The sequence below is a fragment of the Drosophila persimilis genome, unplaced genomic scaffold, assembly GCF_003286085.1.
Source record: "Drosophila persimilis strain 14011-0111.01,24,50 unplaced genomic scaffold, DperRS2 tig00000520-arrow-pilon, whole genome shotgun sequence".
Taxonomy (NCBI): domain Eukaryota; kingdom Metazoa; phylum Arthropoda; class Insecta; order Diptera; family Drosophilidae; genus Drosophila; species Drosophila persimilis.
In genome coordinates, this window is record NW_020825317.1 from 3747875 (window position 1) to 3770228 (window position 22354).

Consider the following 22354-nt stretch of genomic DNA (forward strand, 5'->3'; position numbering starts at 1 on the left):
GATTGATGGCTATCAAATTGTTGTGCAAAATATGAAGCAGCCCCAGCCCGCCCTCACTCCCCGCACTGCAGAAAGAGGAGAGCGGAAGCGGAAGTGTCAGAAGGGATGGTTGCCTTAACCTTTAAGTGCCTTTTCCCATTAGAATTGGACGCTACAGGAAGAAGGTAACAGAGGAACACAGAGAATAACTAATCCATTCCTCCCTGGTCCCCTCATACTCATATTTTATTTCTTATTTCCTTATCTTCTTATTTCCTTGCGTACTTATCCTCTGTCTCTTGGCTCTGAAAAACTTCCACAGAAGACGATTCCATTACACACTCTTATATTATCCCACAATATCCCATAGAATTGCACTGCTCTACCATCGATGCGTCTGTTAAAGAAATACGACTAGACCAAGCAAAAGTTCCACTTATCGAGAGCTTCCGAGAGCCCGAAGGGGCGGACATGACGGCGACAGTCTTCGCTGTTTTCTTACAGAGATCGTCTATGGAATATGTCCACTTGCTGTACGAATCTGGTCTGCAATCGTCGGAGGAGAAGCTGCCTCAGTGCCTGGCTCGGAAACAGCTGCTTTGCATAGGAATGTCTCTGAGTCAGCTCCCGACAGCCGTTGACCAGTGGCTCTATAAAACATAGGCGGCACTCGTCAGAGCAGCATCGTGTGCCGCCGACATCAGAGAAACCAGAATGTGCTCCAATCTGGGCGACTTGTTCGCCTGCATCAAGCCGCAGACAGAGACAGAGACAGAGCCGGAGACAGTGCCTGAGACGCCGGACAGCATGGGGAACAGCCATCGGCGGAGCATGCAGGTGGACGACATGGAGGCATACGATCTCGACGAGCAGTTGCACCAGGAAATGCTGCGGGAGAAGGAGGAGCGCCGCCTCAGCCTCGGGAGCCTGGGCAGCCTCTCCAAGCGACTGGTGCGCGCTCCGAGGCCCAATCTGCCGCCTTCGAAGCACCTGCCCGTCCCCACCTGCATCCGTCCGCCCGCTCGCGGGAAGCGCGCCTCCTTCGAGACCCTGGAGCGCTATGACCAGGTCTTTAGCGCTCCCTCCGGATCCGACCGCTGCATTCCCGATCAGTTCTAGGGGGATTCGGAGTATGGGGCTCGGATTAAAGGCCGGCCAGTCGGCAGCCTATAGCATTTTGTTGGTTTTTCTTTGGGCACAACTTTTGGGAATGGATTAAGGAGTAGAAAAAGTCCTAAGGCTGAGAGAAAAGTTGGGCCTTGGGTTGCGTGCGTGCAAAAGAAGGCCGGCCACTCGTCCTCTATCCCTTCATCGATTCGCGCTCCTGTTCATTGTCCCCGCCCCTGAATATAGGCGTTTCCACCGCCAATTGGCGGAGTTAATTGGTGGGAAGCCCTTTTGCTAGTTGGTTGGGGCTTTAAGCAGCCGCATTTTGGCTTAATTGCATGGCGCTTCATCCTGCTGGAGGAGGGAGAGGGGGCGGTGCCACCCCCACGCTCCCTTTTGCAGACACTTTCAAAACAACTTTTACAACTTTGAATGGATCGGACAAACAATGCGAATGAAATCACCTCGAAACAAACTCAAACACAAAACCAGAAACAGAAAATGCAATTTCCCCGCCACGAATGCAATTCCCACAAACAAATGCCATACAATGGGACACTGCAGGAGGGTGCTGCAGAGCGGGTGGCCGTGGCACCACCCCCCAACATGCGAGCCATGAAGTCGTTTACTTTTGGCCATTAGCTAGGGGTTTAGGTGTCGTTCGCCTCGCGTTGCAAAACTTTCCCCGCGAGCGTCGCCTTCTCACAAAAGTTCTCCTCTCAGTCTCCCCCTCTGCGTGGGGGCAATAGGGGGGACAGAGAGATCTTGATAGGTTTCAATAGTAGTTTCAGGGGGGTTGCGGGGTGTGTTGTCACCCCCCATTGGTTTGCTCTCAGGTTAATGGTTACTCAATTGGGAATCGGTTGAGGTAGAGGTAGATTGCGCTCTGTTACGAGTACTCCTACTCCTACTCCCACTCGTACCCGTACCCGTACCCTTACCCTTACCCTTACCCGTACCCTTACCCGTGCTCGTTCCATGCCATTCGGAATCGGTCCATTATCCAATTAAGGACAGCCATAACCCACTATCTGCCAAGGTGATATTTTTATTCCAATCCATTACGCATTATCCTTCTTATCTCAAGCCATTCCATTCCTGTGTGGCTTTGAAATTCTTCTGTATTTGCATCAGCCCCACCTTGCCGAATCTCTATTTATACGATACTAGTATTTCCAATATATATATTCCCTTTAATCTCTAATACTCACGTTGGCAGACTTGAGCATAATTTGCCTTAAGAAAAGGGTTTAAAACAAACAACAGGTGGAAAATCTTAAAGAATTTCAATCAAAAATAATTTAAATATTTATCTGATACAAAACTGCAACTACATATGATGCCGTATATGTAGTTGTAGGTGCCCCTGATATGGAATGCTCATTCAGGGATTCCAATATCTTCCCATATCTATTAGTTGGTACACGTTCCCCATAAATATTCCTACATATGTACATATATATTCCCATATTCCAATACCTAACAACTGCCAATAGATGCACATAATTATAGTTGAACACGGCAATCTCATTGCATTCTTTCAGGTTGTTTCTCACTAATCAATCCATATAAAACCTTGATCATTTTATTCCTTTCTTTCCCTTCCCATCTCTATATAAAACCGAATATAAATCAAGACAATCTCCACTTATTCCATCTCATATGATAATCCTATATTTTGGCCTTATCGAACTCTAACCTTCTCTTTCCTAAGATCCATTAGGCGTGCACTAAGTCCCGCGTGATGCAGCAGCGCACTTCGGTGAAGAGAGAGAAAGAGCGCCAAGATGTTTTTTGGGCCACTTGCTGCACTATGCGGTCATGATCCCCTTTTTCTGAGGAAAATCCATTTTTGAAGAGTAGCTAAAATTTTTTTAAAATATTTTTAACAGAGCGTACCGCTGCTAACTGTTCAGAGTTGCTTGCTAGCCAAAAGCATGTGCCTAACTTAATAGAGGATCCCCTGCATGGATCTGCCATTTCCTGCCCTGAAAATCTGCATCCAATACGTCACGCCCCCACCGATGCCGCTTGATGATTTGCGGACTTATTATTACTCGCTCAATTGGGCTTACGATTCCGATTTGGATTTCTATTCATATAAAATATATAATATATTATTTATTTGGTTTAGGTTTTTGGGTGATTTGTATTTGCATTTGCATTCGCATTCGCACTCTTCTCATTCGGGGTTCGGGTTCTTTTCTGTTTTGTTCTGTGTTTTGATTGCAAAAAGTTAATTAAAAATTTGTTGTAATTGAATTTTATCGCATTGTTTGTTGTGGAGTTTTGCTGCTTTGTTTCCGTTGTTTGCGTTGTTTTTTGTTCTTTCTGTTTGTTCATTTTCATACCCAGTACTCGAACAGTGTGCAATATTAGGGTATATTCGATTTATAGTCTATGAGACAACGAAAAAGCGCGGAATCGTAGGGAAGAACCGTATCTAGCAGATCAGCAGGCCACGTGCTTCGCAGACTCTTCCCGGTGCAGGGTGCGCCCTCGGGCGGTATGAATGTAGAGCCGAGACGCTAGCTGCGACTCCCAACGTGCCCGCTCGTCTTCTATTGGATACATTTGATTGTGTGTTTTGTTTTTTGTTTTTTTCATAGAGAGAGTTTTATGGAAAATGTCTGGCCATTATGCCATTTGTTGTCATTTGGTTTTTGCCTTTTGCCCGTAATTGGATTATTGCAAAAGAGTTTTAATTAAGCCAAATGAATGGAGCGCAGGGGAAGTGGGATGAGGTGTGGCATGTGGGATTGTGGCAGGTAGTAGCATGCGGCATCTGTTAGATTATGAGCTCGGGCAGGCGTGGATCATCATAGCCCTCGTAGCTGTCGTCCACTTCCACTTCCAGTTCCTGGACCTGCTCTTCATCGATTGTGGGATGGGGATACCCCATGGGTGGCTCCACAACCACAGCCTCCGGGAACGGCGTTGGTGCCACCATTACAGTCGGAGGTGGTGGCACGTCCATCGGGGGGGCGTCGCCGCGGAATCTGCGGCAAGCAAAGAGGTCCAGGAAAAAGCCCATAAGCATGATCCGTCAGCAGTGAGTGCTCTCTTCTCGCTATCTCTATCTCTATCTACAGCTCCAGCTCCAGCTCCAGCTCTAGCTGTAGCTCCAGTGATCCCAGTGCGTGGACTGCTGCTCGATGACAGCAAGCGGAGCCTTTAATCCAAAGCCACCTCCATGGGGGGTCCGTATAACAGCTGTTTCCCCTGTTTTCCTGTTTCCGCAGCTGTTTACTGTGCTAAATGGTTCCACAAAGCCAAACACTGTTCTACTAAATGAGCACCCGAGCCCCATCCCCCGCCACACACAAATGACAAAATAAATTAAAATTAAAATTAAGTATATCCCGTTGATTAACGAATGCGATCATGCATTTTGCATTATATGTGAATATGCATGAATATAATGCACGAGTGAATGCACTGCACTGCACTGCACTGCAGTGGCACGTAATCCACCAACGAGGGGTATACAAAAAGAGATATATGTAGATGTTGTACAAGTGCTCTCGCATATGCATTTATGCACGTTATAATTACATTTATGCGCTGCCATCAAATTCAATGGCGCTAAAACATTTGCGTAGCGGGAGACGGTTGACGGGGGACGGGGGACGGGAGAAGGGCCCTGCCGCCCAGCCATTCAGCGACGGGCAGTGCTGTATGCGTCACGTTCAATTCAACAACTCAATTCGAGCACTTGCAACGCTTCTGGCAATGGCAGATTTGTCCGAAACAAACGCCGAGTCGATGTATCCTTACAGCAATCCCTGTCCTTCTCCAGAATGCGCTGAAATGCGTGAGCAGTTCCCCTTTAAAGTAAATTGTCTGAGAACGAGACTGGTTCCCGTGCGATGCATTGTCGGGTAATGTACATGGCCTTTACTCCCAGAAATGAAAGCTGGGGTTCCCTCCTATCTCCCTTGCAACAAACCGCGCTCTTGGAGTATTAATTGCCCAACTTTGGGGCACTTTTCGGGGGGGTTTAGCAGTAGAAAGTAGGCCAACTGCTGCCTGCCTATTTACTCTCACAGAACGATGTCAATTGCATAAAGGCCATGCCCCAAGAGGTCCGGCCCGGCCCCGCCCGGCCCCGCCACGCCCCACCACTCTGCCACACGCATCACGGCAGCCGCAAGTGTGGCGGCTCTTTCCCTTTGGGGGCTTGGGGTCAAGTGGAGGCAAAACACAACGTACAACAATCCAAGAATAACCACAACACACGAAAATGTAGGCTAACATGGGTTAAGGTGTGTTATTAGCTTGCCACAAAATAAGCAAAACCGCGCGCACGAGGCGACAGAGGCGACAACGGCCCTACCCCCCCAAGACCTAAGACCCAGCCATCCAATCACCCAACCCCTGACACCAATTGGACATCCTCTGAGCGACCGTGGAACCGTCGATAAACCTACAGATACACTCGTGCGTAAAGTATCTGCACTTCAAAAAGGCTCGTGATTTGGAGTATTTTTCCCACATATTGTATGTATTATCTACCGATCGTTCCTAGATATGTATATGTGGATATACTTTGGCATGGGACAGCAGAACAGGGGGGAAGGCAACGAAACGTAACGAAGATAATGAGAATGAGAGCGTAAGCCGTTCGTTGCTTCCAATCCGCACAAGACGCCCTCCTATCTTTATCCTCCTAACTCCCCAGAGAGAAGACTGCTTCCCAGTGGCCCGGAGGCTTACTAATTATGGTTAATGGGCCAAGGGCGACCCCACACCTGCACCTTCACCTGCCACACCTGAGCCAGAAGCAGCGCCAACGAACTAATTAGAAGGCGCCTTAAGTGCAACAAGCAGGGCCCGTGGCTCCGAAGCAACTTTAAGCTGCTGCACAACTGCTTGCGGGGCCTAATGCTGCCTCAGCCTTGAGTCGGGGGATGGGACTGGAGATGGGGCTTCCACCAAATTGACACAAATTGGCAGGAGGCAAGTACATCATGGCAATCAGATTAGACAACGACGACGACGACGACGACGATGACGACGACGATGCCGTCTCCAGTCGTTGCCAATGTGCGCTCATCATGTGCGACATTCCGCTCCGGTTCCAGGCATAAGCAGGGGCATGCCACAAGGCACGCAACGTTTTTGCAGCTGCTTTCAATCATGACGCACGGATTAGGACTCAGGTTAAAGATTAACAATGGCAAACAGCAGCAGGAAAAGAGCATGGAAAGTGAGCAGGAGAGGGCGAAGGACACCCAGGACACAAAGAGGGGGATGACAGGTGGGGTGGGATGTGTTCTCGATGGATGAAATGCAGTGGGACAAGGACCAGGATGTTCCCCAAAACGGAATGGAACGGGATAGGAATGGTATGAGACGGAAGAGGAGACTATAAGCCGATTGGCAGCAGGACATGCAACACTAAGAGAATAAGCATCAGATCAAAGAAAAAGGATGGATGGAAGAATAAAGAATAAGCTTCTATAAGGGTCCATGCCATCCTTTGGTTCGAAGCGAACCAAATTGGAGCCAAAAATAACACAAAAAGAACTGGAACACAGGAAGCAAAGCGAAACGATCTGGAATGGAAAGGAAATGAAAGGAAAACGTGAAACAGTTCAGAAGTAAACAGTAGAGGAACAATGATAAAGAACAAGTCAAGAAACCTGATAAATGAAATGGGAACGGAATACTTTCGTATGGGGCAAAAACGAAAGGCAACCCGAAATTCTCATGAGGTGGGGTGTCAACGATTGAAAATTTGTCAAAGTTATAGATAGATCTGAAAATCCTCGTTCGAAATTGGTTACATGCGCAAGACCTGGAAAAAGCCGCTGCACAAGCGTATAATAGTAAGGCTGAACAGTAAGTCCTGGTCTCCGCTCAATCTCTGAGTCCCCCCATTCAATCCGCAGTGGAGGCAGACATCATTGCTGCGTCGCCTGGAATACTACATGCAGCCGCTGGTGGATCATCTGCGGGATATTTGGGTGCGGCCGATTTCCTTCCCCACGGTGCCGAAGCTCGCACATACCTGCCGCCTCGGTTTCGTCGTTCTTCTGGCGATCCTTTTTCTGGCATTAGTCCTGCTCCTCTTCCACCTGGGATCTCCTCGGCGCTCTGTCCAAGCTGTAGCTTCCAAGTGACCAACAGCAGGTATTCGCTGTACGTGAACTTGTGCATCGTCCGGTACAGCGAGATTATAGCTTCATCTTCAGCTGAAGGACGATCCGTCGATTCCGGCCAGTTGAATCCGTTTAATAAATGTGAAACACTCATACTCTATATTCTCTTCGCCTGCTCTGCGACGCGGAATCGTCTGCTTGCAGTTTGACATTGGCATTGGGTTCTTTCGATCATCTATTCAAGGACCTTCCACTTTCACCATCTGCAGTTGTGCATATATGTACATAATATGTATCTACGTACCTACTCCAGGACTGACAGTGGGATGAAACGGCGGAATAAATCAATTTAACGAACCAATGGAAACCAACCACTGAAAACCTGTTGAGTGTTGGAAAGGTAGAGTAATGCAAACGCCCAAAAAAGACCAGAAGACCACCAAGAAGGCATGGAAGAAGGCATGCATATACTCGAATATGTATGCGGTCATTACTCCTTGGCGTGAGAGAGCTGTGCGAAAGATATCCCAAAGCTATTAGCAGTTGATAGCGTCTCAAGGACTCCTCCAAAGACTCGTCCACTTACACCAAGTTCTGAAACTGAAACTGGAGGAGTCCCAGACTCCAGGACATGAGAGACAAAGCAAGAGATTCGCAGCGACAGTCGAGGAATAACAATTAGTGGCAGACTTTTAGGCGCAGGAACAGTGCCGGAGAGTGGAAGGACAGACAGACACAAAAGGCAAATGCAAAAGCTGGGTGTCGTCCCGTCTGCCGTCTCCCGTGTCCCGTGTCCCGCCGCCCGTCTCCCAAACGAAAGCCCAGAGAGAGTCCGCGCAATAATCACGGCCAAGTGCTGCATATTTATAGGCGCAATCAAGTTAATTGCAGAAATAGCAGACAGTGATAGGAACACACAAAGGAACGGCATGAATGAATGAATGAATACGAATACTGGCAGTGACTAAGGATGAGGATGAGGTGCCTTACCTGCCTTTAGCCGGCTTCCACTGGTACTACTCCGTAATTAACTTAATTGTGGGCCGTTTGCCGATGGTTTGAAGAGTCCTCGAAACTCCTCCTTGAGGCTAAAGTAATTGCCACTCAAAAGTTCAATGCATTCTCAGATTCCATGGTTCCCTCATCCTCTGGCATTAACAATATTTTTGGCCTCGACTCCTTCAAGGCCAGTCCTCTACTGGGGTTTCCCCTCGAAAGTTTCGTGGGCTTACAAAATTAGCACAAAACGAATTAATGAGTGTGGAAAATCTCTTAATGCTGGACAAAATCCCAAGCAGCGTAGTCAAGCACTTCCTGCCGGAGCGAAGCGCACTTTCATTTCCATTTCAATTTTTGGATTTTTGGAATTGGATTTCACAATATTTTCCTTTACCAAAAACTGCATTGCTGCTGCTGCTGCTGCTGCTGTCGCTCCTTTTACTGGGTTTTCGGGTTTGTGGCGAATTTCAATTATCCTTGCGGGGGTCCGAGCAGCGCTTCGCATCTATTGCCTGCATTTCCTCTCATTTTCATCTTTCGGGACGCTTTTTTATTTATTTTGTTTGCCTTTGCCTCTGGCTTGTATTTCATTTTCAGTTTTATGCATGAGACGGCGCCTAGTTTTTCATTCTCATTTCCCAGGCCCATTTTTGCAGGACTCTCCTCCAGCTCTGGGTCCACATCGTCTTCCTCTCTGCCTTTTGAAGCTCGGGCGCCCATTCACGCTGTAAATTGTTTGCATACAATGGAGGAAAAGGAGCACCAGATGGGGGTCCGTGTCCCCAGCCCCCAGTTACAGCCCCAACCCCCCAATTTGTTCAGGACCAGCCGCAGCAGGAAGGGGACCTGCTCTCTGGGCTGTGGGTCTTAACTTTTGGCGTGGCTTATTGGTGCGGCAAGATTAAGTTTCAAATTGATGTGCGTTTTGAGTTGGCCGCCAAACGGAAACGGAAATGCCAAATGGGGAACTGTGGAAATGTGGAAATGGGGAGGGGGAAACAGAGTAGTTTCCACCAAGTAGCCAAGGTTCCAGGCCCTCATCAGTGGCCGATTCTATGCCCCGTACGCCACATTGATGGCCAAACTTTAATTTGATCATTCTTTCCCCACTCATTGCACTCCTTACACTCCCCACTGCTCTGCAGTCCCAACTCCAAAGGATACGAGTACGTGGATATATTTCGGGTGGTCTCTAGCCGATAAGCTAGGTTTTATGACCGAGCTTTTGGGGCTGCTTCACAGGGATTGGGGCATTGGGTCCGCTAATCAGGCTGGATTTTCGGGGATTGTAGAGCGTTGCTAAGGTGTGGCTGGAGTTCGGGTGGAACTGTGTCAAGTGTGACCATGCTACGCAGCGGAACGTGGAATACTTTAAGAGTGACCATGCTATACAGGGGAATGGGCGAAACGTAGCTCAAGGTTCAATCTTATTCGTTGCTTCAGCGGAAATGCTTTCGACTTTGAAGTCGCCCTCATCTTCGCCTCTTTGAGTTTCTTGTTCTTGCAAGTTTCTGCTATGAAATGTGGAATAGATAAGAGGCTGTAACCCTCTGTGGCTTCATTTCTTGTGGAGTTCTTCTTTCATCTCAAAGATTCTTTAAAGATGTTTCAGTCATGCTTTCAGTTTTCATTAGTTTCAGCAAGGAAAAACGGAATACATAATGCATATCGCCCTCTCTTCCCATATTTTGCAGCTCTGAATTTCTCCAGTGACGGTCAAGTGTGACCATGCCAGCCAGCGGAATGTCGAACACTTAAAGGGTCACACTAAAAATGGCAGCAAAACAGCGAACTTTGCTATCTGCGCTAAATGCCCAGCAGACTTAAGTGGTGCTGCCTCTCCTCCGGTGGAGGTGGACAAGGACACCAGTGGAAGTGTGGCAGGGTGGCTGGGAGCAGGAGGCAAGAGACAGGACACACCTGACGTAGCAGCCAGGCAGGCAACAAAGCGAATGTGTTTTTGTGTGTTTTGTGTAAGGAAACGGAAAAGTTCTTGACTCCGTTTTGTTGGTGTGTCTGTCTGTGTTTGCGACGTGTGAAAGCAAGAAAAACTTGCGCATAAAATTTCCATATCAGCAATTTTATTTGCAACAATTTGGCAACACTTTTGTGCGGACTGGTGGTGTGGTGGGTGGTGCGGTGGGTGGTGCGGTGGGTGGTGCGGTGGGTGCTGCAACTCCGGAGCTGGCGGTGACGTATCAATTTCCGCTTGATTGCATTAAAAAAGAAATACCAAGAGGGCAGGGCGCCAGCGAATGGGAGAAAGCGCGGCGAAACTTTTCCTTTTCCGTGTTTGCGTTCGTGTGGGCTCGTTTTTTTTTCTCTGCTTTCTGTTTGGCGCAAATTAAGTTTTTGGCCCTGGTTTTTGGGGGGCTGCAAATACGATTTTTGCGGCAAACGAAAATCGAAAATAAAGTTAAAAATTTTACGTTTTACTTGGGGGGTGCCCCGCTCTCTCGCTCTCGCGCTGTCTCGCTGGTGCCGCTTCTCTCCCTCTTTCCGAAGAGGCGAAAAGTTTGCAGGCTCTGGGAAACTTTGGGCGAGTGCAAAAGTTTACAATTCCTGCACACAGTTCGCTTGCCTGCGTCCAAGTTTAAAGGTTAATGATACCACAAAATAAGTTAAGGATCCTTTGGTCCTGAAGCCAGCTGCACACATGCAGCAGAAGGGAGCAGGAAGGACAGGGGTAAGGGATACGGGATACGAGAGTACAAGGAAATAATGCTTTTGATTGGATTTGTGTAGTGAAGCGGCGGTCATGGCCACATTGGCTCTGTGTTTGCTACGTGCCCCAGTCGCAGACAAATTGCTTGTGTGGCCGGGCGACAGCGCGTGGAACACAGTGGAAACGGAATGCAGCAGGTCGCCAGTGTGGCCCTGCCCCGCTGCGGAATTCGGTACACAGCAAATTACACAGAACTTTTATTTAATCAATGCTCAACATATTTAGTAGTGGGTCGTGGACGCACCATGCTGAATCGCTTGTCGTATGGATCAAAGTCCAGCTTCATTTGCGACACAAATGGCACCGCAATGGCGTCCACTAATTCCTGTGTCTGCTCCACTGCCTCCAGCGGCGGGGCCGGCGTCTGAGGGGTCACTGGTGCCTTGCCATCAGCAGTCCCGTGGCAGCCACAGCAACAGGCCACTCGTACAAATGCCGCCCACATGATGCACTCTCTCTATTTCCGATGTGGAACTGTGGCAAATCACTTTCGAGGCGCCAACACTTTAGCTCTCGACTGACTTCAGCTCCGCCTCCCCCACTCGATTGGCTTCAGTTGACAGTTGTTTTTGGTGGATCTGCATTTCCCTGAGATAAGGGGCGACTCTATCCAAGAACATACAAATATTAACTCGCATCTGTAGTCTGCTGCCACGACATCTGGGAACAGACATTCATTGCTTCCCCTGCTTATCCACCAGCAATGCTTCGTAAGGAGATTTAACGAGCTCTGATTGATATCGAAGCTCAATCTTTTTTACTCGAATTTTTGCAAGCAATTTGTATATATTCATTCCATACCTTGCCCGATAGAACTTTTAATATTGTTTCCACTCATATTCATTCGGATTTGTGTGGAAACGTGAAATTGATATGGTACCCCTACAGAGTTCCCTTCATTGGAATTATTCCCCACATCTTTGAGCTTGGGAGGCATTTGTCATCCTTTGGTTCCTTAAGATGTTCCCCACTTCGTGTCCTGGGCCTCCCTTTCACTCGCTCCACACTCAGCGCTCAATTGTTCCATTAACAAATGGCAAAGCCCGACATCTGTCGCTCCTCCTTGAGGATGTACATGTGTACATCCTTACGGTGGCTGTAACGTCTTCTCCTTTGCCTTCAAGTCCTTCTCCTTCTCCTTCTACTTGTTCTTATTCTTGTTTATTGTTAGCTTAGTGAACATTTAATTGCTGTTTGCATTTGTATTTTGGTTTTTTGTTTCTTCTTCTTTTCCTCTCAGCCACCCATCGTCTAAGCATCGCCCAACTTCCTTCTCCATGTCCTTTTTCCTTCAATCCGACTCTTCATCTAAATGACAGAGTGGCGCCCCGACTTTGGGATACCCAGTAAATAGTAGTGGGCTCTTAAAAAGGAATGGTGGGTAGATAATATCAGTACTTATCAGCACGTAATATTCCCAGCAAAAACCAAAACTTCTCATTAATCTTGATCCTTTAAGTATCTTTTGAAATTGGGGCCTGCTTCAACAAATATTTATCCGATCACGATGATTTTGGGAAGACAGGTAGATCATACATATATTTATTTATGGGTCCGCCAAGTGGGAGAACTTCAGAAATTTATAAATTACAGATGCCACAACATATTTTCGGATACCATGAGATTCCTGCTGATCCCATCTTAAAGGCTTTCCCCTGGCTGCACATGCACACTCACTCGCCCAGGATACCCTCTCTTGACACTCCACGAGCACAAGGGGTATCAAAAGTGTGGGGCGGTGGGGTTTGATGGGAGGAAAGCGCCAAATTTACATTTTAATTTCCTTTAATTAAAAAAAACAGACAGCCAACGACACAAAAAATATCAAAAATAAAATACATTAAAATGTTTTTGCTCCCTTCATTTCATTTCTTACTTCTTGGGTCCCTTTCTTATTTTCGTTACTTTTCTTATCTAAACGGAAGGAAGGCGAATCTGATGGGAAGCGATGACAGCTGTCAATATAAACAATTTGAAAGGATTTCCACTTTAGGGACTCCAAAGGAGTCGCCAGAAAAAAAAACAGAATACCTAAGGTACGGAAAAATGGTGGCATAAAAGGGAATCCGCCAGGTGAAAAGTACGTGCAGCCGTCCCTGAAAATGTACGCGGAAAATATTTAAGGGAAATGGAATGGGATCCTGGAGGGGGATGGGGATGGGGATGTGGATGGGTGACCTCCGCAAGTGGTGGAAAATGTAATTATTATACGCTCATCAAAAAAAGAGGAAGCAAAACTCAGGGAATGCACCTTAATCACAAGAAGGATAAGAAGGTCCCCCTAGAGGTACTGTGGATGTAAGGATATGCCTTGTGGTGACCCCGATTCAGCATAACCTTTCAGAGCACTCCCTCGAATAGAAGAATAGAACACAAGCAGGTCTGTAACTTGTTCCTTAAGTATTCTAATTTCTAATTTAAGAACTTGGTCGTGTTTCCGTGTTTGAGGCAATCTTTGGCCAATTAAAATACAAATTACTTTGCCGAATGCTCGACAAACCTTCAGGAAAGGGAAGGAAGATTGCTCCTTCGGTGAGCTACTCAAATTGCTGGAAAATGCATATCCGATAAGCACAAAAACAAACAAATTGATGAGGCACTCGAGACACTGGACACACTGCTCATGCTCTTGCTCGTGCCCCATCTCTGCTCTTGCCGGGAAAGAATGGGAATGAATGGGATGGGAAAGAATGGTCGAGAGCATAATTTTGTTTTTTGGGATCTCAATTTCCCTGCTCTCTGCTCCTGCAGGCCATGGCTGAGAAAGAGACACTGAGGACACAGCTGGGCAGGGATGATGTCAGGGAGAGCAGAAGCAACAGCCACGAATCAATTTCTGACATATGGCCTGTCAATGAGCTTTGATGTGTGGCACAGGCAAAGATAAAAGGATATACCCGATATGCGAGGCACAGGGCCATTCAACAGAGTGCTGCACGGCGAGGAGGCGCACGGCTCCGACAGTGGAGCTGCAACATTGCAGCTAAGCAAACATGACACCAGTGGGCCACCACACAGAGACGCCCCCGGACGCCCACACTCCGCATGAGAGATAGTGCCAGGGAATGGAGAACGGAGAACGGAGAATTGAGAATGGAAACCAAATCATACTGAAGCTGAAGGCTAAAGGCGATTCCCCCTTATACTCGAGAGGGAGAGGACGCTGCAGGACAGCTTCATTAAGGGGGCCTTGCGTCTATGTGTGTGTGTGTTGTTATGTTTGCGTGTGTGGGTGTGTTTGTAAGCTTTTTAAATTTTCTTTTGCAATTTTCCATTTCACTTTGTATCTTGGGCCAGCGCGTTGATGGGGATTCCTGCGGAGCACATCCCCGCCTCTCTCACTCCCGGCAGCATAGTGTATTTATCCTCCATTCCTCAACAGACCCGCGCACACACTTGGACACCCAGGCCCTCGGACAACACTACACACTGCACAGTGAAGAACAGGACTCTCGTTTCGGTAGCTACTCGAAAGATTCCATGGGATTCGCATCCCATCATTATGTGTCGTGGAACTTGAAACTCTTCCAGCAGCAGACTGCTCCCTGCCATTCCATGCAGGAAGTCTTTTGCTTTAAAATGCAACAAAATACGCAAATTGGGAGTGCCAGTACCAGGAAAAGCTGATCCAATGAGCGCACATGTTACTCGATTCTGTCCCGATTCTAATTCCTAAATTGATGGAATCTTTATTGAAAGTAATTACTAAACCGATTAAAATCAGCAAAAGCTCAGTTTTTGCAGTATTTCTTGTACCGTTACTATTTCTATAAGAAAGAGGGTTCATGGAAAAAACTCCTAGACACAGCCCCCTTTACATATTTAGCTATCATTAAAAAATTCCAGAGAAAGGGACTCAAGAAGGACGCTTATTGCTAGAAAGCCAGGTGCTCCAGCCAGGTTTCGCTTATTTTGGCTTTAATAACGATCCGATCGGCGAGTGTTTCTGCAATCTATTAGGTGGGATCGTTCTTTGTGACTCATTTAATTTCTTTATCCAGCGTAGCTTCGGAACAAACATCCCTGAAGGTTCCTTTAAACAAAACTATTCTGCTTTTCGTTTTTGGCCCATAAACCTACCAGGACTGAGTGGGAGTCATAGGAGTCGTAGCTGCTCTGCTTTCACTCTAGATTTTTCTCGCAGTGTACAGCTTCTGTGGGGGAAACATTTTGCGCAAATTGAAGTATTTACCTTTTTGGTCAAGGCAATGCAAACTATCCATGTGCCCCACTCCTGGCTGCTGGCGTTCCGGGCGCTCTTGGCCTGCGTCTCCCAACTCCCAACTCCCATCTCCCATTTCCCAGCTCCATTTCGCAGCTCCATTTCCCATCTCCAATTTCCCACAGCCTCCCCGATGCACCCCCTACTCCATTTCAGCTTCATTTGCTTTATGTAAATTTCTACCTCTCTCTCGCCGACTCGAGGCCCTCTCTTTGCACCTCAGTAAGCTTTCAGTGTTATTTCCCAGTGCTTTTCCTGACTTGCAGTTGTCTGCTGCTGCTGCCGCTACTCCTCGCTCTTCTGCCACACCTGTCATCCACTTGCCACCCGGTTGCAGCCATTTGTCTCCCACAACCACACCCACACCCAAACCCACACCCACTCCAGCCCGTCCTAGGTTGTCCGTCTGACCGGCTCTCCGTGCGTCCGTTAGCTCAAACAAAACGTTGCGTAAGCGTTTGCCAAAGTTAAACCCGAGAACGCGCCCGAAACCCACTGGGGGGCATGCCACTAACTGACTATCGCTTACTGCCGCTGTCTGTGGCGCCCACGCCGTGGCGCCTGGCGACGAGGCTGTGGCGCGGCACATGTCTGCACGTCCTTTTTTTCGTTTCGTTTTTTATTTTCTTTTTTTTTTGGCTAGAAATTGCAATGCGCTGAAGCATTTTTCTGGGTCTGGATCTGGATCTGGATCTGCACTCCAGGCCGCTGCTCCCCAGCCTCATCACCGTCGCAGACATCCCAGCCATCCCATCCCATCCCATCCCAGCCCAGCCATCAGGCATTGGCCCCTGTGCCATCAGCAGCCATTTGTTTCTTGAATCGCGGCGTGTTAGGTTTCATTTTCAATTTTCATGGCATTTGCTTTTGTTTTGTTTTTTTCTGTTTGGAATGGAATGAGAAATGGGTGGAGGGCACAAGATAAAGGCAAAAAGGTGTAGGAGGTGGCGGCTGCCTTTAATCAGGCAACCGAATCGATTTGAAAACCTGGACTGATATCAATGCCACGGAGAAGTAAGACTGGAACGAGGCGCCCCCTCCCAGAAGCAGTAACAGTGTGACCATGCCCACGTGTGGAATTGAAACATTGGAAAGGTAGGAATAAGTTTGTGTTCTTTCGTCTCCTTCCTTCTCGAATGAACTCGATGAGAAGCTATTGGAATTACTCGAATTTCGTTCCTGTGGAAGATCCATTAAAAAGAAGTGCTTGAAATCATTTATGGACAGATCACTGCAGGAAACAGCGGGAACGGAACGATTCCATCACTTCAGTTTCCTGGCAGGGGAATGCTGCGGAATTGAAACGGTTCAGAGCGGCCAAATCTTAATGCAAGATTCGATTTGCCATTTGCCACATGTCCATAAACAGAACAACATTCCAACAATTACCAAAGTCCGAAAGAACTTTTTTATTAAGTCATTTCATCGTTAGCCAAAATGTACCCAAAAAGAGCCAAAAGAAAGAAAGCGAAGACAGAGTAAGAGCAAGAGAAAGAGTAAGAGTAAGAGCGAGAGAGAGACAGTAAAAGCGGCTGAAAATATAATCATAATAAAAGTGAAATTAAATAAAATGAAAAGTCATGAAAAACATTTGCACTTGTTCAAAAAGTAAGCAACACACAACAGCCAGCAATCGTTTGGGGAATGGAAATCGGAGTGGGAAGTGCCTCCGAGTGCGAGTGTGTCCATTAGCCTGGGGGCATCCAGAGAGAGATAGCGAGGGAAAGAGACGGAGCCAAAGAGGGAGAGATGCAGAAATGTGCCATTAAATATTTACTTCTCAGGCTCATTTCTTTTACTTAGGCAAAGGCTCGCCGAGAGTTTCGCTTCGAGCGCATTCCATTAGCTCTTCTCTACGTTTTCTCTGGATGGAGGGAGACTCTCTCTCTCCCTCTCTCTCTCTCTATCCGAAAGGAGGTGGAAGGAGCACAAGGCTCGAGCCAAAAACCCAGATAAACATAACCGTTTCGTTTTATGGGCAACAATCATTGCTTTTGATTGCCGTCCTGATGGCTTCAGCGCCCACCTACAGCTCCAGCTACAGCTACACCTACCACTAGGCTACTGCGGCCACAGGACCTGCTGCTGCCTTGGCAGCACCTTCTACTTCTTATCCCTTGGAAAAAGGTGTAAAATGCCGCATTGCTTAAATTTTTTATGGCTCACGCCTGCTGTGAGCAAGTCTGCCTCTTTGGTTATTGTGTCGTTCTCATGATTGAAACTCATTTGACTGGTCCAGAGGCATCATGGCTCTGATGCCCTCCTCTCCCCTCCAGGACTCTCCTTGGCCCAGTGCCACATGGCTGTCAAATTGATTGGGGAGGAGGCTGCCCCCAAAAAATGCTGGCGGGAGTCGAGCAAGTGCCCTGCCGATTGGGGGATTTTAACAGTGATGAGCGGCTCATTAGTTTTGCTTGCGGTTTCTGGCTGATTCGAGATTTTCGCCACCTTTGGGGGGAAGGTAAGAGGTAGAGCCCTGCCCCTATCCGCATCTTCTTCGCTGAAGAAGATCATCCTTCTCGGATGAAGTGTATGCTCCGTGGAAATGCTCGGAAGCGATTATCCGGAGAGAAACAGAGAAATTTTATGCGATTGATGAGGGAACTATCAAGTGACAGCTCTCCTGAGGGGCAGCTTCCCCTCGAACTGAAAAGGAACCAAGAGAAACCCAGGGAAAGTGCTGGAGGATGAGAAGGAGAAGCAGCACCAGCACCGCGAGGGAGTTGTATCAACTTTAATGAAATTTCCTGCATCTTAAGGTGAAACTTCCGAGCGCGAATGGCGAGCGAATGGCGACTGGCGACTGGCGGACCAGCGAAAGGAAAAGCCAAAGAGAAAAAGCGGAAAAGTCCCTGGACTTAAGGAGTGGGAGCGACAGGATGCTGCGTGGGCTTCCTTTTTAATTTCCGTTTTTATGCGTTTGGTCCCCAAAGGCGTCCAGGGATCGCGTCTCCACGATACCCCCTACCTGCAGGAAAAGACAGAAAGAGAGAGCCGGACAGGGAGAGGAAAAGCGTCCTGATGTTGCAAATTAGAAGCCACCAATGGTGTCTCTCTCTCTCTCTCTTTCTCTCTCTCTCTCTGTCCGAGTGTCTGTTGCTGGCTGCCCCTGATGATAAGCATAAAATTATCGACACAAAAGCAAAATTTGTGTAATAAAAATTTTAATTAAGTGTGTTTCGTCGTGTCTCCTCTTTTTTGTGTGTGTTTTTTTGTTGTTGTGTGTGTGTGTGTGTGTGTGTGTGTGTGTGTGTGGCAGACGAGCCAGCGATGCCCCAGAGCGATGACAGGGCTCTATCACACGGACACGCGGAAGAGAGGAGAAACGGAGACGCAGACACGGAGCCCGGCTATCATTGCTGGAAATTTATGCAAATCGGTTTCATCCGGGCAGCAGGCAGCAGCCAGCAGCCAACAGCCAACAGCCACCGACCATCCACTGAATTAAAAGTGGAGTGTTTTCCACGGCAGAGAAACAAAAGGGAGAGCGACAGAACGACGATAAGGAACGGGCTGGGAGGCAGCGACAAAGGCAGCGGAACGATTAACGCTTCTAATGAGTACTAAACTCGCCTACGCAATTATGAGATAGCAAAGGCCTCCGCGGACCCCCCGGAGCCCGGCAGCTTCCACGGACCAAGGCGGGGCCGTGTGGCGCGTGATGGCCAGAGGGTCTCCCCCTATACCCAATCCCCCCACGAATATCTCCCCAGACAACAGGCAATACAGAAACAATAAGTCCCCATGGAATGGAGACCCCAAGTAGAGATTGGTGCCAAAAGGATATCTGTGAGCGCTCACTTTTAAGTTTCGTTTGAATAGTGGTATCGATAGAGCGGCCCGAATTCGACAAATGTGCTCGATAAATCGATAAGCAGTTTATTGACACCAATTTCACCTTTTGAATGTCATCGAGAAAACAGTTGACCCTATCTTGACTTTCATTTTATAAGATTTATTAACAATTATTTCGGGGGAACACTTCTGCAGAAGAGCGCTATCTCTCTATCTCCCTATCTGAAGATTAGTTTTGGTTCTGCCTCAAAAAAGGGGCGTATATATTCTCGATAAATCGATAAACAGTTGATTGTCATAGAACACACGGCAGCGGTTTTCCTAAGTCTTCTTCCTATGGGTACTCGCTGGACAATGAAATCACTTTAAGGATGGGCTGTGTTAGCTTAACTCGTTATATCCTTGGTAAACGATTCATGGACTCCGTGTGGCAGTGGAAATCCCCGTGCTCAAACACTCTGCTCCACAGTTAATTTATACGGACATGGCCGTTGCTCAATCTCTGCCGCTGCCTCATCCTGCCCCGTCCTGCGCCAGCAGCGGGGCAGCAGGTGGACTTGCAGTGAGACAGAACGCGACAGAATCTCCTGCCAGAGACACGAGTCGAAGGCAAGAGTGGAAGTTGCGCACAATTTATGGGTCGCCACTTCAAGTCAATAAGCGCATTTGTCTTGTCCTTTCGAGGACAGCGGGACATCCACTGACATTCTACGACAAATGCAGTCAGTGAATAGAATGGCCTGCGTTGGAGGGATTCATGCGATTCATCGGCCAGATCTCTTGACGGGGGTGAAGTAAATACAAATCTGTGTGCAGTGGAAAAACGGAGAGGCAAGATTTAAGAAATTTCATTACAGGACACGGACTCAGGAGGGGTGTGCAGTCTCCAGTTTACTATTTCATTTAATACATTTTTACCATGGATTTTCAGGGCTACGTGCCAAAGGTCCCACAGGATAAAGGATGCAAGGATGCAGGGAATCAGTGTCTCGTCTATTCGACTATTCAAAATTCAATCAAATGCATCTTTCTTCTTCCAAGGAGCTCCCCCTGCTGCAGTTTTTCCCAGTAACAATGATTTTCTCCCACTTCTTCCTGGCTGCTGGCTCCTGGCTGCTGGCTCCTGGCTGCTGGATGCTGGCTCCTGGCATTGTTTGGTCCATAAAAAGAAACAGTTATTAGAATCAGGACTCTCCCCCTGTCCGGCAGAAGAGAGAGTCCAAAAGGGAGACAGCGCGCAGCAGCAGCAGCAGCAGCCTGAATACTTAGGAAGATTATTATTATTATTGCTGTGGCTATTTGCCATTGCGTTATTACTGCCACTGTGTATCCACTGTGCAGTGCATATACTTACACTTCCGTCTGGCAGTGTAGTGCACTCCCGACTCTTTTGTTTAGTTTTCGTGCCCTTCAACGCAGTCGTTCCGCCGATTCCCGACTGAAGATGCGAGAGTTCTACGTGATCTATGATCTTTTTCTGAAGGGAGGAAAGTTTGAGTGTGCGAAACATCTACTAAATATTAGGAAGAATGCCATGGATAGTTCTGCACCCTCTAAGAAGTAGATCCACTCACTTTAAGGCAAACTTCTATTCAGATTTAAGCATTTACTTCTATGGTTGTGCTCCTCTCTCCCACAGGGGCTTTGCAGCCCACAGTTTTGCCAGCAGTTTTTTTGGTGTTCTTCCGCTTCGATTGTTTTGCTTTTGGGGTCCTCGTCATTGTGGTGGCTGCTGTTGTTGTTTTGTAGCTAAATTAGCTAAATTGCTTATGGGCACAAACCTCACGTAGCATCCGCCCACCCACTCACCCCCCTGCCCCCCCCCGGCCACGAAAAAAGAGAACAGAGTGTGGGAAACAGAGTGGGGGAAGGAGCAGAGTTTGTGTTTGGTTTTTGGCTGAAATTTCTGCTGCTTTTTTGTAATTGTTAATCACGGAATGTTGAGCATTTTCCACGAGCAAGAGAATGGAGAATTCTCCACCGCTGCTGTGCTCTCCCCCCCCTTCTCTCTTTTCAGTTGTGCGATTTTCTGTTTTGCATGGTCCATTGGGTTCGCTCTACGCTGCTCCGGAGTTGGGGCAAATCTCTTTTACTGTTTTCATTCCACACCCCCAATCTCCCCCCACTACAAGGGTGTGTACGTGCAGGTAAACGCATAATTAGGAAAATTCCTTTGTTGTCGAGTGCGGAATGAGGTAGGCGGGGGGCGGGGGGCCCCCACAAAACAAATGCTTAACTGTACACTGAGGAAAAACATTCTACAAAGATATTTACTCGTATCTTTTCGGATTTTTAAATTAATTTTATAATTAATTTAGGGATATTTTCCCATAAACATTGGAAGACACTTCTACTTCTAGGTCTCCCAGATATGCCAGTTCTCTCAGCTTTTGCTCTCAGTGCGTGCAGTTCTATCGGCAGCAGCTAAAACCACTTTCGGTTGAGAGAGTCGAAAGTTTCTCGCAGCGGAAAATCTCATTTGTTTACACTGCCATTGAATCAAAGAAGAAAAGCGTATAATTTCACAGAGAGAGCATCCTTCGCTGCCATAGCTACCTGCCACTCCAGAGCGAGAATCTTCCCGTATAAGTCATCAATCGGCAGCAGCCCCAGAGGCCTACCCCTCGGTTTCCTTTTAGGGCATCGCATTTCAAGAAACATCGCATACCATTCCATGGGGGAGGGGGATTCAGACTCACCTGAAAGAGATAGAGGGAAATGTGTGAGTAAAAGGGATGTAAGATGAGAAATCAATGTACGTCTGTCTGTCGCTGTGTTTCCGTTTGTTTGCTGCCTCTGTGGGCTTGGTGAAACGGTTAACAAGTCGTATGAGTAATTTTATGACAGCCGAACGGCAGAGGACAGAGGAGAGAGGCAGCAAAAGGGGGGTGGAAGTCGGGGAGAAGCTGAAACTTCGATGCCCTTCTTGAACGAGGGCATTGGCCAGGACAGGCTCGGATCGCATTTCGGTGTATCCATAATGGTATTGTCCTTGGTATGATGATGTCCTCCGTTTGCTAAACATGTTCCAAGCAAGAACCACAGCTTCAAGGATTCACGATAGCTCAATAGTCCCTGAGAACGGACGGACCATCAATCAGACGAGAGTATCCAAAGAGTCGGCCTCTTTCTCTGCCTACTCCGCCTTTCACTTTCCCTTCCAGAAAAGATGCCTAAGATACACTCGGAGAGAATTTTTATTTCCACGCACGCATAAAATGCCATTTCTAATTTACGATCCTTCCGTGTGGGTCCCGGGCCGAGCTCCCCTTCGCCTCTGCCTCTGCCTTTTCCTTTGCCTTTTTTTTCGTTTATGATGAATTTTCGTTATTTTCTTTTGCTTTATTGTTATTGTTCTTTGTTTGCTGTTTTCCCTGATTGCAATCCCACACACCCCCCTGCGAGCCCAAGACCTTTCCCCGC

The 22354-nt window shown here is 47.6% G+C and overlaps 3 protein-coding genes across 8 annotated transcripts in view; 1 reads left to right on the top strand and 2 right to left on the bottom strand.

Annotated features, from left to right (window-relative positions):
- Window positions 1–22354, bottom strand: part of LOC6596713 (uncharacterized protein CG43867) — a 128179-nt gene that overhangs the window by 29881 nt on the left and 75944 nt on the right. The gene's annotated exons all lie outside the window — the stretch shown is intronic.
- Window positions 694–1154, top strand: LOC6596710. The gene has a single exon (XM_002021997.2). The coding sequence runs from the start codon at window positions 694–696 to the stop codon at window positions 1096–1098; it is 405 nt and encodes a 134-aa protein (XP_002022033.1). The 3' UTR covers window positions 1099–1154.
- LOC6596709 lies at window positions 3217–4207 on the bottom strand. Its single transcript, XM_026990218.1, has one exon. The coding sequence runs from the start codon at window positions 4124–4126 to the stop codon at window positions 3875–3877; it is 252 nt and encodes an 83-aa protein (XP_026846019.1). The 5' UTR covers window positions 4127–4207; the 3' UTR covers window positions 3217–3874.